Source organism: Podarcis filfolensis, assembly GCF_964270895.1.
Source record: "Podarcis filfolensis genome assembly, chromosome: 14".
Taxonomy (NCBI): Eukaryota; Metazoa; Chordata; class Lepidosauria; order Squamata; family Lacertidae; genus Podarcis; species Podarcis filfolensis.
In genome coordinates, this window is record NC_139616.1 from 4,203,495 (window position 1) to 4,220,954 (window position 17,460).

The 17,460-nt window shown below is 40.7% G+C and overlaps 1 protein-coding gene across 6 annotated transcripts in view; it reads right to left on the reverse strand.

The window, feature by feature from the left end:
• The window catches only part of VPS13C (vacuolar protein sorting 13 homolog C), a 109,031-nt gene that overhangs the window by 20,856 nt on the left and 70,715 nt on the right, over positions 1-17,460 (reverse strand). For all 6 annotated transcript variants that reach the window (XM_083586055.1, XM_083586054.1, XM_083586053.1 and 3 more), the window contains 18 exons: positions 15,999-16,364; positions 15,678-15,767; positions 14,664-14,819; positions 13,555-13,819; positions 12,783-12,943; positions 12,328-12,449; positions 11,918-12,212; positions 10,764-11,153; positions 9,592-9,696; positions 8,747-8,911; positions 7,263-7,391; positions 5,873-6,006; positions 5,614-5,740; positions 4,546-4,781; positions 4,165-4,315; positions 2,283-2,423; positions 1,015-1,096; positions 860-929 (listed from right to left, as the gene is read on the reverse strand). In XM_083586055.1, the coding sequence (XP_083442181.1) occupies positions 860-929; positions 1,015-1,096; positions 2,283-2,423; positions 4,165-4,315; positions 4,546-4,781; positions 5,614-5,740; positions 5,873-6,006; positions 7,263-7,391; positions 8,747-8,911; positions 9,592-9,696; positions 10,764-11,153; positions 11,918-12,212; positions 12,328-12,449; positions 12,783-12,943; positions 13,555-13,819; positions 14,664-14,819; positions 15,678-15,767; positions 15,999-16,364 (3,185 nt within the window). The remainder of the gene's footprint in view (positions 1-859; positions 930-1,014; positions 1,097-2,282; positions 2,424-4,164; positions 4,316-4,545; positions 4,782-5,613; positions 5,741-5,872; positions 6,007-7,262; positions 7,392-8,746; positions 8,912-9,591; positions 9,697-10,763; positions 11,154-11,917; positions 12,213-12,327; positions 12,450-12,782; positions 12,944-13,554; positions 13,820-14,663; positions 14,820-15,677; positions 15,768-15,998; positions 16,365-17,460) is intronic.

The window sequence follows — 17,460 nt, forward strand, 5'->3', positions numbered from 1 at the left end:
TTAGCTCCTCTCAACAGATTTGGCCCAAACCCACAGATGGTCCATGCATTTCATTCAAAGTACTTTTATTGAAACCATTTCACAGTCCCAATGAAGATGGACAAACTAAAATATTTTATTAAGCAATTCCAGTTTAAATGATCTGTGGGTTTGACTGTATATGCAGAAAGCTTCTACCCTCAATTAAAGCTAAATGTTTTGGGCTCTTCTAGTCCTCTAGAGGAAATTTTGCATGTGGGAAATATATTTTTTGAAACATGAAATCACTCTAGTTCAGAGGTGGGGAACTAGCTGTGGCCAGCTGGCCTAATCCTGGGCTCCTCCTGTCCTCGTGGGCCTGTCAGTCACCTGGCATCACTATGACAACAGGTGATCCATTTTTCCTTTATAGCACAGCCAATCCAAGCCATGTGAGACTTGAATTTACTGCTCATCAGCTGATAGGCAGGGACTTGGAACCCAGCTTTGAGTTCCCCATTGATAATTTTGTAGCACAGAGGATCCCAACAGGCTTGCTCTCACTGCCCATCAGCTAACCAGTAGTGACAGCAAACCTCCACTGCCAATGAAGAATAGGAAGCATGCTTTCAGGCTCCCAGTTTTGCATGGGCAGTTGCATCTCTTCCTGCCCCAGACCTGACCTTCAGATGTGACATCAGGTGTGAAGCAGGTAGGCACGGTTTGGGGGAAAGGGTCTTGCAGGCCAAGCTGGACCTAATTAAGACCGTCGGCCAGAGGTTTCCAACCCCTGCTCTAGTTTAATTTGGTCCTTTTTCCGATCCTTAAGAATTAAGAATTTCTTTAGGGGTAAGATTCACATGGCTTATGTTTCAAAAACCTTTAAGTATATTTTACTTACTTGAACTGCAACACTTTACTGTACTCATTAAATCTAATGATGATACTAACATCAATGAATGGCCGTGGTTCTAAGGAAAAATGAGAGGTGAAATGAATACCTGTTTAGTAAGTGGCTGATTCTTGCTGCATCTAAAATGTTAAAAATATTATTACCTGAATCCAATGCGATGGATTTTGGAGGAGCTACGGGATGAAATACAACAGGGAACATTGAACCAGGCAACTGGTTATCGACCTTCAAGGGAGTAACAAACCAATATATAAGAAGCCAAAATATGATAAACATTAATCAAGACTATTTAGCAGAGTACAGGCAGATTTAATCTTATGTGGGGGTTATATTCCTGGCTACTGCACGTCTAAGCAAAATCATGCAAAGCCAGAGCACCCCCTAGAAAACTAAAAAAACACACAAAAATCAGCAAATCTTTCCAACTTCCTCCACAACTCTCTCCGGCCTCTGATCTCTCTCCAACCTCTTGTAAATCCCTTATGGATTTTTGCGCAAGACGGAAAAGGTTGTGATATCTGAGTTTGTAGACAGAAAAAAGTTTGGTCTGTGGAAAGTAGAAAAATTGTGTGTTTTTGCGGAATAAAATTTGGCATAAATTTTTAAAACTAATAGAAAATAGGAAGTCTTTTCTTTTTCTTAATTTACTTTTAGTTTTTATATTAAAAATGCTTGATATTTGATGCTGACTTAGGTATATTGTTTTTTCTTATTTTTTCAAGCTTTTAGAAATATAGCTTTTTTTAAAAAAAAAACCTCTCTGCAACCTCCTCCACTCTCTCCACACTCCTACTCTCCAAACACACCCTAATACTCTTCCAATGGCTGATGTGATTGTCTGTCATTCTTTCCTGCTCTCCCACCCCATTTTTTCTCCCCACTCTGCATTTATTTATTTTCTGACGATTCGCATGACTCTGCAATCGTGTAAGTCAAATCAACATAAAATGCAATGTACCTGTAATCATACAATGTCTACTCAGAAATGTGCCCCATTAAGTTCAATGGGGCTTACTCCCAGGTAAGTGGGCACAGGATTTCACTTTCAAGCTCCTTTAGCTTAGCTACACAAAATAAAGCAAAGTCAGCACCTACAAAATCTTATCTTTGCTAAATAAAAAACCAATTAAGAAATAAAGATTATTTTTGCAGGGTTTTGGCTCTTAATTTTTACAAAATGTACAATGTTTTGTGCTTAAACGAAGTATAGTTTTAAAATTCTCGTGAATAGCTAACTAAACGACAAATCATTTAGTGACCCACAGTCTTTCCAAGAACAAATGTGGTTCCAGAGAACCGTTATACAGTCCATGACTACCATCTTTAAGATTCCAGTTTCCTTGACCAGAGTTACTGCTATCCCTCATAATACCAAGGTTTTCTAAAAAAAATAATAATCAAAGATTTGTACCTGAAGCCAGTATAACTGGGCCCGTAAGCTTTGCTGGTGAGGTGACTGTTTGAATTCAATCTGTATGCCAGATAAGAAATCTCGCTTTATGCTACATTTGATTGGAAGGCGCATTTCCATTGGCATCTTGTTGAAGTTAACCTGAAAAACACGCATATACATTTAACCCCTGTTCTTTACAACCCCTCAATTTCACGCTGTTGGGATGGAGAGGTATTTCATCTAGGATCCTAGATGCCTTTTTGGGATGGGCTTGGTCCAGTAAGAGCCCCTCTGAACAGCAGAGTGCTTCCATACCCTTATGCAGGGAAGGGCAGAACATTATTTCAGTGACCTTACAGAACACCAAATTGTTTGGGATAGGCACGGACTGTTGTCATGTTCAAGGTGCTTGGCAGCTTTCAAAACTGTCATCAGCAGGTTAGTAGCAAACATGCTAGTTCCTAAGTTGTTTCTCATTCCCCTCCCCAAGCCCAACTGTGCAGCTTTCACCCAGGCCTGGGGCTTACACATTCAAACTTAATAGCCTGCCTTGGCAGCAGCTGCTATTAATCTCATCCCTCTCTATTTCCTCTCTTTGGCAGTAAACCCAGCTCAAGCAAAGAAATATCATGTAGTTGGACCACTAAAAACTGTTGTCAGTTGCTGCCATTTTTGCCCAGGGATGCTAGTCAAGTGGAAGCATGGAAGACTTCCAGACTTGGCTGAGCACCGAACTCCAACTCCTCTAAGTTGCTCCTGGCAAACCTATTCAGGCAAGAACAGCAAGAGTGGGCAGCAGCCATTAGGGGCTGCCCTGAGGAGTGCAGACCACTGAGGTGACAGAGGAAGTATCCCTGGATCTCCCCTGCAATCTTTCCCAGCTTCATGATCTACTTAACTCAAGCCGACATGAGGGAAGACCTGGGAGGCAGAGAAGCATGGAGGGCAACAGCTCCCAGAGGACACTGCAGATACTCCACTAGAAGTTTCTGGAATGCCTTCTGGGTGATTAAAAAAAGATATGGCAAGAAACTTTTCTTACACACTTGATTCACCAAATGGGAAAGTGACAGTGGATGGAGCAAAACATTGGTTCAGCTACCAAGGAGCTGGGTAACACTGACAGGACAGTGGCAGCTGCCTTTCTTCCTCAACAGGAGGCTCTCAAGGAGACGCCCCTTGTTTTGCCCATTAAGTCTGTTTGTCTCATGCTTTTCCCATAACTAGAGTCACTTGGCTATGCCATGCTGAACAGTGTTACATTTGCCTCTGCTTGCTTGTCCATACTGTATCCAGTGGCGGAAGAAGCCGTTACAGCACCCAGAGCAGCAGGGTGATCGGCGCAATCCTTGGGGGGGGTGTGTTTCCAATCACAGCGCGGTGGTGCAATCCTCCCGGCAGGGCCAATCACGGCATGGCAGCATGATCCTCCTGGCAGGGGCTGATCGCGGCGTGATGGTGCGATCCTCCAGGCAGGGCCAATCACAGCACGGTGGCGTGATCTTCCCGGTGGGCGATCCACCCAGGGAGGATTTTGTCTCCCTCCCTGGGATGGCACCCAGAGCGTACAGCTCCCCCCGCATCCCCCTTCCTACGCCCCTGACTGTATCTCCTCTATTTTGCCGTGCTCAGATACCTTGTGTTTCTCTGCATACACATGCAGGATAGTTCTTAAGCATTATGGCTTCCTAGGTCTATATACATAAAGTAAGGAGCAATGGTGCCAGTCTGCATTCTCAGAATTATCTGACAGGGATTCAGAGATCAGCTTTTTGTTGAGTTGTTCAAAGCCTCGATATTCCATATACGGCAACTAACATTTATGAACAGAAGATTTTTGCAAAATGTCTTATTGTGCTCAGTAAAATAAATGCAACATGTACGTGATACCGCAGCATACCTCAAAATTGTTGTCTATTTTAATCCAATCAGAAGCCTCCACACCTCGCACAGAAATATGTTTCTGATATGCCTGTTCCAAGAGGCGTATTTGCTTTTGGTTAAATGGCTTCCACCTCTGCTTTGGTTTTAATTCCCAGACAATGCCTGAACTGAAAAATAAATACATTGGTGATTAAGTTAAAGCTTTATTTTTTAAAAAGTAAAAACAATCCACAGCACTGTATTTTAACTAATCCAAATTTCTTAAGCTTTACATGGTTGAAGGAGCAGTGCTTAGACAAATATTTGTTTTAGGAAAATGAGAACCGATTTTGCTTTGATTTTCAAAACAGGACTTCTGTGAATTAACAGGCAGCCAGCTATTATTTATGAACAGTACCTGGTGATTCCTATGTAAGAAATTTCCTGTTTGTTTTCATTGTTGACTAGTGAAAGCCCAACACTGTGAAGAGCAACATTTATTTCTTGATCCGGTTGCTCCATCTCCTCTGCTTGCCGGGCTTTAGAAACCAATGCAACATCATCTGTGAAAAGCAGCACCCTTTGGCGTCCATCCAAGAAAGAGACCCAATGTATCTGGGTATTGGAGTTGTAAGGAAACTGACCACACTCATCCTGGGTTGGCAGGAAGGAAAAGAAGAGGCTGTGTAACACAAAATGAACCTACTAATGTAACACTGGGCACACTTTTGTCATTTTTAAAGCAAAATTAATTTGTATTAGCTTGTAGCAAGTGCAAGCAATGCAAACAAAATGAACACTGCTGTGTTCTGTTATGAATGGTATGTGAAATGCAAGCCTTCTACAAGCTGGGGTTGTCTACATAATTACATTGACTTTAAAATTTCAAAGTTAAAGAAGAAACAGAATTGTCATAATATATTGAAAGGTACCAACGATGCATAGAAGGGCAGAAACAGATTTGAGTTGAGGGGTGTAATGGTTCTAGGGGTTGCTCGTGCGTAAACCGGCGCCACACCTGGCTGGGTTGCCTGAGTGAACCTTTTCTGTCCGGACAGCCACTCGCCCGTGGCTGTCTCAATCGCTGGCAGAATCCGTCAGTGGGTGTTTCTTGAACTTCTTCCAGCAAAGAAGCTCTTTGACGCCTAGTCTCCGCCTACTCTCCCTGCGCGGAAGCCTTCTGCGCAAGGAGGGTGTGGGCAGCGGAGGACCCGTGCTCTCCCCGCTGGTCCCCGGCGAGGAGTCATGGGACCGCCTCGCCGATTCCCCCATCTGCCCCCCTTCTCCACTGGTGCTACGCTGATTCCCTTCCCCAGAAGATGGGGTGCCTCTCCCCATCCCGGGACGCTCTCTGGAATCCCTCTGGAGCCTGCTCTCTCCCTCTGGCCCTGATGGCAGTTCTTTGACAAGGGGCATTATAGATTGTTATAGAAATGGTTTCCCACGGAGTTCAGGCTTGACCGATTTTTCTTTCGACACCAAATACCTTAAGAAGATCATGTTCTCCGGAGTTTTGTGCATACACCCAAGTTAATTTTCTTATTCCAGTGGGATCTGCCCAGGCAAACAGCCTCATTCCCCTCGGCTTCAGTTCCATCTCTTCCTGTAAACCACTGCATAGATAAAATAGAAACACATGGTTAGTTATGGATGAACAAAAGTGCAACTGAATTCAGATTAAAAATATTATACATCCTATACCAAAGCACCTCTCTCAAAAGATGGAAGAAAGCTCTTTCACATACCTCTGCTTGTATTTAAGAGAAGCCCATGGAGTATGATTTATGATCAAAGCAGGTGCCGCTCCCTCATGATAATCTGAGAAGTTAATAACTGTAGAATGATCAGACACATTCACATCTACCAGGATCCCTGAGCTCTGTTGAAAATAAAATACAGTAGTACCTTGGGTTAAGTACTTAATTCGTTCCGGAGGTCCGTACTTAACCTGAAACTGTTCTTAACCTGAAGCACCACTTTAGCTAATGGGGCCTCCTGCTGCCACCGCGCCGCCGGAGCACGATTTCTGTTCTCATCCTGAAGCAAAGTTCTTAACCTGAAGCACTATTTCTGGGTTAACAGAGTCTGTAACCTGAAGCGTATGTAACCTGAAGTGTATGTAACCTAAGGTACCACTGTAAATGGATACGGTACTAAAAGCTATGGCTTGATATCCACATAGCCTAATTCAAGCTTCACCGTACCTTGTAGAGTTTATACTTCTAGCAAGTAGTTCACAGTAGCAACAAACAGCTGCTGGTCAACCAGACAACTCTGGCTCTTACAATGGGGCTCACACGAGAGTCCAGATGAGGTAACCCAAAATGAATGGAGTGTGATTGTTCTGTCTCTTCCCTTCTCAAAGCTGCTAGCAGCTTCTTGCCAGTAATCCAAGCTGGAAGCTACACTTCTAATGCATCCAATTTTAGCTTTACCACATTTGATCCAGCAACCAATATTATTCCTGCTCCTGAGAATAACCAGAAACCATGCAGCACCAATGGCTATATTTAACCTCCCTTTTTACTAGCTAACCATAATGTCATGGCTCCTTATCCAAAGGAACCTGAGATTTACAGAACAGGCCCTGAACATGGATCTTGTAGCTTCAGGAAATTAAACTGTGTGGCTATGAAGAGTGAGGTCTTCTCAGTAATAGCATTATAGCTTCAAACACGTTATGCAGGAAAGCCCACCAAGGTACCAATTTTAAGTCACTTGTGAAAACATTTCTGTTCTTGTAAACATTTAGATAGCACCAGGTGGGAGGATCTACTACTTCTGCAGTCTTTAAGCATTTAGATCAGCCTTGCATTTTAAAACCTTCACGTGGTAGCCATGTGATAAGGAATTTTATGCAGGCAAGTGGCCAGGCAGAAGAGGGATAAAGTGCTTCATCCCATCTCTGCTCGCAGCATAGAAATGCAGTGGGGGCTGGTAGGAGAGAGACAAAGCTCTCTGTGCCTCCTGTCACTCCAACCCTGATCCCCAGCAGACTAGTAAAAATAGTTTCAAGCTAGTAGCTTTTGTGCGTTTATTTGCAAGTTTGGTTTATATGTCTTTTTAAAAACAAATATTGTTCACGACCATGTTTTAAAGTAAGCACAACAGGGAATAAAAATGCCATATTCTCACCAGTTCTTCTAGACTCAACAGAGTCCCATTGTCTTGTCTGCTGAAAAAGAATGGTTTGGTCACACGGTCACAGCCAATCACTCTGATGCACAGTTTTCCAGACAAATTTTCTGGCCAGAATGGAAGACACTAGTGGGCAAAATAAAAAGAGTTTCTGCTTAAAATTGGCAATATATCCAACAAAAGACATCTAAAACAGAAGTACACCAACCATTTTAAAGGAACCATTACTGATGAGATTTGCAACCAGTGTTAGAAACTGAGATATGAAAGCTAGGAGCTAAATGGCACCTTAAACCCAGGTTATGGGCACAACAATGGAATGTCTAGGCACACTTTTTAAATAACAAAAATACAAAGCTGAAAATGAATGAACTGCAGCTAAAATATTATGTTCATTTTTCACATGGTTTACAAAAAAATATATTCACGAACTCTCCTTCATTTCCTGTGTACCACTCTCTAACCATTCTAACTCTCCTTGTTCTGTTATCCCGTCTACAATACATCTTAATTGATTGGCTATATATGTTGGAGAGGCCCAATCCACCTGTTTTCTGGGGTTTACACCATCATCTTTTCTTAATTCTAGGTTTCTTATCTCCATTACAAAATTTATTAATCGTACTTTACCAACCCTTTATCTGTCTCTGATATCTTAACTGGTAAGATTCTAAATAAAAAAAATTCTAGACAAAAACTTCATTTTAATTATTGCTATTCTTCCAAATCATGAAAGCTTAATTTTCTTATATTCCTCCAGCTTTTCCTTAATTTCCCTCTTTAATTTGTTAAGATTCTCTTGTTCTAAATTTTCTAAAGTTCTTGTTGTATTTATTCCCAAGTACTTTATTACATTTCTTAATTTTATCTTTTTTCCTTCAAAATTTTCCCTTTTTCATCTTCATCATAGTTAAATATCATAATCTCTTATTTAGACCAATTAATTCGCAACACTGTTGTTTCTCCAATTTTTCTCAAATGTGCCTCTATTACTCCCCCTAATATTCTTAAGTCTCTTCTCCAGTCTTCAGAGTAGCTGGAAGTAGGGAAGGAGAAAAAGGTCCTCCTTTCCTTCTACTCTGCAGTTTTAATCTGAAATCTTAGGTACAGTACTGCACCCAGAGATCAGAAACAGCTCATGCTAATGAAATTCCATGTCACAAAATGCAATGGGAGTTTTGAATACTGTTTGCAACATAAATAGATCGTGATAGTTCCATGTAACAGCACAGTATTAAGATTGTCATTGACAGGAATTGTTCACCTTATTATATCAAAGAGTAAAAATTATTATTCCTGAACAGAAGAGTGAAATCCTGGTAGGTAGGATCTATTGCTCATTTATCTGTTGCCATTTTCTTATGGTCCCAGCAAGACTCCTTTTAGGTCTACAGGCTCTAGCATTCAGATCAAATAAAAACAAAATGTGCTTCGGAAATTTTCAGTGATGTGAAAGTGAGAAACATTGCTTTAAAAATTACCTCTGAAGATGAGAAATAACTCCATTTATTAGTAGGAAGTGAACCATCAGCTCCCACTTCTCCCACTTCCAACTCGAAAGATGTTTTATTTGCTATGGTGTAGAATGGAGTCAAAGTAACTATCCGAGTGAGATTGAAACTGCTCATTTTAATGCTAACGCCAACCTGCAAAAATGATATTATTAAAAATACTAATATAAGCACCATACAGTGTTTAAAAAACTTTTCCCGTTCCCTGACTGCTCAGCTCTCCAGGTTTAAATGAGAGGCAAGGAACAAATGTAGATTACTTATCTAAAAAGTGAAGAAGCCATCTAGTTGCTCATTTGGGTTTGAGAACAATCTGATGGTGCTCGAGGGCTCAAGAGTTTTACTGCAAGTTTAACTCTCTCTAGCTCACTTACAGCACACACACATAGAAACACTCCTTTGTTCCTCACAAGCACACTTTGGATGTGTAAACTGAAATTATAGAGATCAGAATGTGATGGCTTTTGCCTGCATTTCCTAGCACATAAGTAATATAAACCAGCCTAGAGTAGGAAAGTTCACTATTGTCGTGGTCTTCTACTGCCACATGGTCTATAAAGGCTTGGTTTGGGTGGTCTTTTAATCCCCGTCAACTTCCTTTCAAAGATGTAACATCACTCTCTGCTTTTGGACAGGCATCATAGTCTGTGCTATGTTCCATATATCAAACTGCACAGAGGACACCAAGGAGAGCAAGAGAAGTATCAGAAAGATGGCCTCGTGCACCCTAAATTATTATTGAAATTCAAGATGGAGTTTGTTCTATGCATCTGGCATGAACAGTAATTAGTATAAGTACAGAACCCAGATATTACCAGAAAATCCATAAGGTTAGCTGGGCACTTTACACATCCGTAACTTCCTACTGTATCCAGAGAGAAACTATTAGACCACGTGCTAGTGGAGATGCTTAACTGGATCTACATCAGGAGAAGAGGAAAAAAAATTAGATGCCAAAATCAGAGGACACTCATCTGCTTCACAGGCTTTGTGATGATTTAATGGCTATTCCAGGGATCACAGGAAAACAAACATGCTTCATGTGCAGAGACAACTCACTTGGAAAGCCTTTCATTTCTGGCTTCCTTGTCCCCACTTGCCCCAGTCCTCCCTCTCAGCTGTAACACATATATATCCCGTCCCCCTTCTAGATTACTCAGAACCTTGCCTCATACAGGTATCACACAGAGACAACTTTCACCTTCTCCCTTCAAAGAACCCCTTTTAATCCTCGCTACCCTTCCAATTCAAGCAGCATTCTCTCTCTCCCTCTAATGCATAGGGGGCTACCCACTTCCTTCATATATGTGTCCCTTTACCAATTCTCTTGCCCCCACTCCACCCCTTGAAGAAGTCCCCTCACTCCCACTCCCTTCCAGCAGTCCCAGATTGGGTACCACACAGATCATCACTCTTGCCTGTCCCAGATTAACCTTCCTCCCTCCCTTCATTCCTCCAAATACCCCCTTTAAGCCCAGTCACTTTCACATGCCCAGCCCATAATTCCTCCAAATCAGGCCGCAGAGCGTGCCTGGGTTGCAGGTCCTCACCACCTGGGTGAAGCTGTCCCAGGGGTCATCGGCCAGCAGTAGGCAATGGCCCCATGGCAGGACCTCAGATGCCGCCTCCTCACTGCTGCCATCTAATGCTGGCCTCTGCACCTACTCCAGTAGCATATGCAGCTCCTCAACAGTCTCGCTTTCCGTGGCACTGCTGATACTGAGGGCCACTTTCAGGGTGTGCTTCTGGAGCCCACTTCTCCTGGGCACTCACCCCGGCTCCCGCCATGATAGCAACCTGCAACCTCCCTCAGCAAGAGCAGCTGCTGCGGGTAGTAGAATTTACCAGCTCTAGCTAAGCACCCCTCTTCACCCTCTTGGCTCCATTTCCTCTTGTAGCAGCAACTCTTGCAATAGCCAGGAAAGCCAGCACCCAAGTTAAGAAGCCTACCCCTTAAAGGCCAGTATATGTGAACTTGGCATCATACCTTATTTTTACTGAAAATGTTCCTTTTCTTGAAGGAGAACAAGATAATGTCCCTAAAATCCGCTGGGTGTTTTACATGCACATCTTCAGCACGGTACTGTAGAACACGGGAGGTTTTATTGATGATCCAGTAAGGACTGTACACAGACAGAACCATCCGGCTGCCAACTTTCCTAATGTGAATGTATATATCAACTGTTGTCGTGTCTGCAGAATTTGATGTGAAGCACACAGGAAAGAACTCTGGCAGCGAGTCACTGAGTCGAAAGTGTCCGTTCCAGTTTTTACCTTGATATTTTATCAGGACTAGTTCCATGATTTCACCACTGATTCTCGAATGAAGAACATCAGCAGTGCTCCCTTCTGGCAGTTCATGGGCCTCTGCTGTTCCCTAAAAGTAACCAGCAAAAATTATAGAATATTTTTTGGAAAATAGAGTATCTACACTCAAGGACATAGGCACATCTTTCTTATTATAAAAAAAGAAATATAAGCAATATCGATCAGAAAACTGGCACAATGACATCATAAGCCACAACCCATTTTTAACACAATTGAAAATGATGTAGAAAAGAAACAGCTTTAGGAATATTGCAATAAACACACAGTATTCTAATCATCTCAGCATAAGACCCCAGGAATCTATGACAACCTTCCCCAATCTGGTGCCTTCCAGCTGTTTTGGACAATTCTCATCTGCTTCTACTGGCACAGCTGTGATGGCTGGCACTAGCAGAAGTTGTAGTCCAATACATCTGGAGGGCAGCAGGTGGGCAAACACTGGTCTATGACATAGTTGCAAGTCGTGTAGTAACCTTCTTCCTCCTTCTGTTCACCCACCCAGGTCCTGCTAGAAGAAACAGTAGCAAAATTGGGAATTTTTAAAAAAATGAACCAGTTATACCTCCAAGTCTTCAGAACTGCAATAATCCAACCATATGCAAAAATCATAAGGCTGTTCATCTCACAAAGACACACTTAATGAAAAGTGGTTTTAAAATTACAACAGGCAATTGGAATTAAGATTTATGAGCAAGGATTTTCAAGGCATACCAAACTTAAAATATGTTACAGAAGAAGGAAGCAACTCTATGAAGGATCAAATCATCCCTGGCATTTTCAAGTTATGTTATATCCAGTCCTGAGATGCTATACCTCAAGCAGATATCGTAAAGAGTAGGGCAGAAGATTCCGCAAAGTGAGTGTTGGATAGAGATGAATAATGTAGGCTGGATCCCAGTTCTCCCCATGGGATGCAATGAAGTTTAACTCATCAGGCACAGCAGCAGTATTCACTATTAGAGGCAGAAAATTGACTTCAGTTGATGGACACTGTAGCATACACTTGACTTCGTTGCTCCTATGAAGCTCTTCTCTCCAGGATATGTAGGTTGTGGAAGGATTATACTGACCATCTAAGATCCCAGCTGGCTGAACAAATAGCTGACACCTAAGCTCAAGCACAAGAAGGGAAGGAGGGAGAAATCAAGTCCTGGTTAAATTTTGAGGTTCTTTATTAAAAAAGTAAAACTGCTTAAGAAATCTGAAGCAAATGAAAAAAATACCTATATGAATCTAATGGAACATGGAACTCCTCTTCAGGCTTAGACACACCTATAGGCTCCAACAGTTTAACATTCTTAACGAATTTGTAAATTGTAAATGGGACAGAGAAGTGGTTCTTAATCTGAAATTAAAACACAGCAGCATATTTTACCAGTATGTGTAAAAAAAGTGGTAAGCAGCATTTGATAGCATTGTAAACAATAAAGGAGCCAGCAAACAATGTTGATGTACCCCTCCTAGAAGCTAAGATACTATTTGGCAATACTCTACCCAAACTTTGACCGAAGTTTAGCCTTGCAATTAAATGCAGCGATCTGCCATTTATATTTCTTTGGGGGATCTTCTCCGCCCACCCACCCAAATCAAAAGCAGCCTTCAAATCAACCACAGTAATTTAACACAAGCATTTTAGAACACAATAATCATGCTTTTAACATACAACATGATCATTTACCTGAAGCGGAGAGCGTATGGTAATAACTTTATTTCCTTCTGCTGCATCTATCTGCACTACAACAGAATCCGAGTGATCACTCTGAGGATTTCTTACATTGTGAAGTCTTCTTCCTGGTTTTGCTATGGGAATATTTGCCACCTCTGTGTATCCTTCAGGTCCTGTTTTTACAACAACAAAGCAACAACTAAATAAAAAACCTACCCCTTTTATTTAAATATATACAAGAAGTAATATCTCAGTCCCGAAGACTTACAAGTTACATGACATATTCAGTTTAAAAAGGATCAGCAAGTGTCAATCTACTCTTCCTGTGACTGTATCTCTTCATACAACGATGATATCAGAAAACACAGTCAAATATCTCCTTCCGTTGGAAAGCAAAGCTTTCCAGGAGGAATGCAGAAGACTGAGGTGGAACCTGAGTTGCTTCTTTTCTAGCAGCAGAGGGGATTTGTTTTGTTTTATGGCTGTTATGTGCAAAAACATCTAATTGCTTGTACTTCTGAAGTAGTCCAGTAAAAGGAGGGGTGCATCTTGTGCTTTTTCTGAATGCATGGGAAACACTTAACTTGAAAATCAATCTAACATTGCTCATTACAAGTATTCTTACTCAGAACTGATTCTAACTTAAGCACAGGCATTTCTAGAATTGTAAACAGTTCATGTACTTAGTCTTGAGTAGCTTACTCCCTACCAGAGTTGTTTGCCTTGCCCCCCTCCCTCCCCAGATTAACCCTCCTAAACACACGCAGCATTCTTTACATCTTACCAATGCTCAAAGTGAATAGAGAACTTTCCAGGCGATACATTGCAGATAGCTTTCCTCTGTGTGGGGTCTCCACTGTAGAGTATTCAAATTCCAAGTTCTGATCAACTGCTATATCATGAATATCTTCTTTTGTAGCTAATCCAACAACCTGGAGATTTCTGCATGCATGAACTTTGAGGGGAAGACCCAGAGCATTTCTCACAATAAAGGGAGCCTTGTCTTTTAATGAATAGTCATACGTAGAGGCAGTTCCTTCTGAAAATCCCTAAGATGAAGCAAACATTTTAAAGTATACATGGACTATAAATGTTCTTGGGCTACTCAATATTCAAAGCTATCAGAGATTAAAGTTGACCATTAACAGCAGAAGAATAAAAATGAAGTATAAGAAAGAAATAAGCTGAAAAAGATGGGGGAATGGTAACACAGAACTAGACTGAGAAGGTTTAAGGGAGCTCAAGCGCTCGTAGACTGAATTTGATGAAGGCAGGAAGCGACCCAGAGCATCAAGGAAGCAGCATCCTACTATCAAAGCATTTGTTCCTGCCTGTAACCTTTAATGTTTTTCTTCCCCAACTATTCTATATTATTTCATTTATTTAAATATTTCCTAGACCATTTAACTTTAAAATACAACAAAGTGGTGCACATTATACAACGAAACATAAAAGCAGCGTAGTATAAATAATTATACACATCACAAAAATATGAACAGCAAAATGTAGCAAAAGAAGTTATAAGCAGTAAAATAGAGCAAAAGAAATCCAGGAAAGGCCTGGGCAAAAAATATGTTTTTCAGGAGCTGCTTAAAAAAATATTGCTTTCCCTGTTATGTTGATAAAGGGAAATAGCTCTCCTTGACATGATTAACCAAGGATCTGAATCAATGCCTTCTTTTCCACCTTCCCACCCCCCAATGACATCAATTTGCAGCATGTTCAGTAGAAAACATTGCTCCCTTAAACAGTCAGTAGCTAAACTGAAACAGAAAGAGAAAAATGCCACCTCATAATATGTAATCAATAATTATCTTCTCCCTTAAGTTAATCAAATTACCACTTGAAAGGGCTTGATTACAAATAACCTCACCACAATGCATATGAAATTACCTTAGCTAGATTGCTAAAGACAGTAAGACAGCATTTGGATATTGTTACATTCATGGTATCCTTTGAAGATATATTGATGACACTTTGAGGTTCTGGTAGAACTATGAAGTCATCTCCTGGCAACAAACTTTTATCTTGTAAGGGGTTAGTCTTCATCTAAAATAAATGCAGCATTATTAAATTATTGCCTATTTGAAACTTTGGAAATTGAACTGCGGAGGCACAATTTTAAATTATGCTAACATTTAGGTTTGCAATTTTGCTTTAGACCAAGAATTATCTTTCTGTTTCGTCAATGGAAATATACAACAATACAAGTATTCCACAAAGATATTGACAGCTTTTAAGTATGTATAACTTAGAAGATTAAATGGTGAATTTAATGAACGCAAATGACGATTAACTTCATACATGTAAGGAACAGGAAGACTTGGCAAACATGGAATTAAATTTCAAATTAATTTTTAGAAACTTCTAATTCAACAGCTGCTTATAAACAGTCCATGTTTCAGAATCTAAACATGGAGTACAGAAGGGTATATATTCAACAGAGCATTTGAATAATCAGAGAAAGTTGAACTAAATATTTTTTTAACTTGAAATATGATAGTTTAATAATTTGTGCAATGTAAGATTTTAATTATCTTTTGGTGTGTGTTACTGCCATTTATGCTGTAAGCAGCCCTGAAAGCCTGTTGGGTTGTGTGGCTGGTTAGAATTTGAAGCAAAGACAGAATGAGACTATGCCACTACAAAACCAAGTCCAGGATAAGCAACTGCTAGCATCCTTAAATGAAGCCTTCCACCAACCTATCAGGGACTGATGGGAGTTGTAGTCCAAAACATCTGGAGGGCCCCTAATTGGAGGAAGGTTGCCTAAAATTCATGGCAAAATACACTTTGCTTTTCAGCTGGCAAAAAAAAATGTAATATCCAGACAGGAATAACAGTTTGAATTTTCATTAATTAATGGTGTTTATATTTATATATCTGTATTTATAAAAGGTTGCTTACTTCTAACTTTAAGTCCCATTGACGTCTTTCATTATCAACTCGCTCAATAAGCGGTTCCCAAACTGAATTTGTTTCATTGTAATAGTGAACCTGGGATACAATATTGAGAACATAAGAGCTAAAATTATTTAACATTAGGCTTCATTTCAATCTACCACACCTAAGTCAAGCATAATAAATACTTAAGAAACAAAATTCTACATGCACATGGAACAAGTACCTAAAAATAATTTACAGATGTAACTCAAATTATCATTAGACCTAGCAACGGCAGACCATGCCTCAAATATAAAGCATCAATCACTTCTTATATTTACATACCTCCAGTGTCATGTCAGCTGTGGCCGCCATGAGAGAAGACCAGTTTTTCACTGATCCTGAAAATGTTGATTCTGCTAACAGTAAGGGAACAGTGGAATGCCCCAAACCACACTCCAGAGTGATCTGAACAGCTTTCACCTCAACAACCAGGTTCTCCTTCTTCACACACTGCTCGTTAGCACTGAATGTTTCGGTTGCTTCTGTGGCCATGTCAACACCAAGAAACCAATAGTGACACTGGTCAACAGACTTGATACCCCAGAGGTCCACCGTATTGCAAGCAGTCTCACCAGATCCTTCATCCTTCAGGTTTGATTTCATGGCAGCCATGATTGTAATTACAGTATTGAGAATTATTGGTGAAATCTTTAAAAGGGGGAAAAAAGCTGAATTAACAAGTTTCAGTGTTTTATATGCACAACATGTAACAATGTGTGTTTTATGGCACCACAGTGGTGTTCAGTAAAGCATCTACCAACTGCCTTGTGCAAGGAAAGCACTTTTAAATGGAACACTGGCCATTTCCCCTAAAGGGGCCTTCTCTGGCAAACTATGTGAGGCAAACAGTGGGTTTGTCACTTCTCAAGTTTAGTCCATGCAGGAAACTTACAATTTACTTTGCAGGCACCTCCTCTCTTGCCAGTCTTTAGTCCTCATTCATGGCAGAGGACCCAGCTCCTTAAGAAGTCCGAAGGGTGTCCTCGCTTTTATAGCCACTGAACTCTGCTGCCCTGCTTCCCTATCCTGCTCTATTCCAGGGTTAGTTTCCTGAACAAGAACAGGCACCACAGGCACAGTCTCTGGTGGTGGTGAAAATGACTGACAAGAGGAAGAGTCTCTTGGTATACACTGTACAATGCTCTCTTAGGAGCATTAACCAGATAAGGAGTCTGAAATTTTAAAAGTGTTGCTGTTCTGGTCTACATTTGGCGTTTTTGCTTTTCTTCTTTTTGTCTTTTTGGTTTTCTTGTGGGAGGGAACTCCAAGGAGGTGGAGTAAGCCCTGTTGCATTCTTTCTTACTTTTGTGCTTTGTACTTCCATCCTGATGCCTTGGCTAAATAGCCCATTAAGGCTTATTGTATTCTTGTAATAATGCATTTTTCCAGTTGTTCCTGTGGAAAATTGAGGGGCAAGCTGCTGGTCTAGGTAGAAGCACATATTTAGGAATGGACTATAAAGATGCACACTCATGCTGTCCTGCGAGGACCTCTGGCAGCTGGTCTCAGCATTGTTGCCCATGTCCCACAATGAGAAAGACAGGAGTAGAGTCAGGGGAGAGAGAACAACTCTGGGTGAGGTGTCCCTCTTTCATTTGGGCCCCCTGAGGATGAACCACTTGGTGAATGTATTTATTTTAGAACATTTTGACCCATTTAATTTTTTTTTTAAATCTAAGTGGTGTAATATAATAAATAATAAATAATAATAATAATAATAATAATAATAATAATAATAATAATA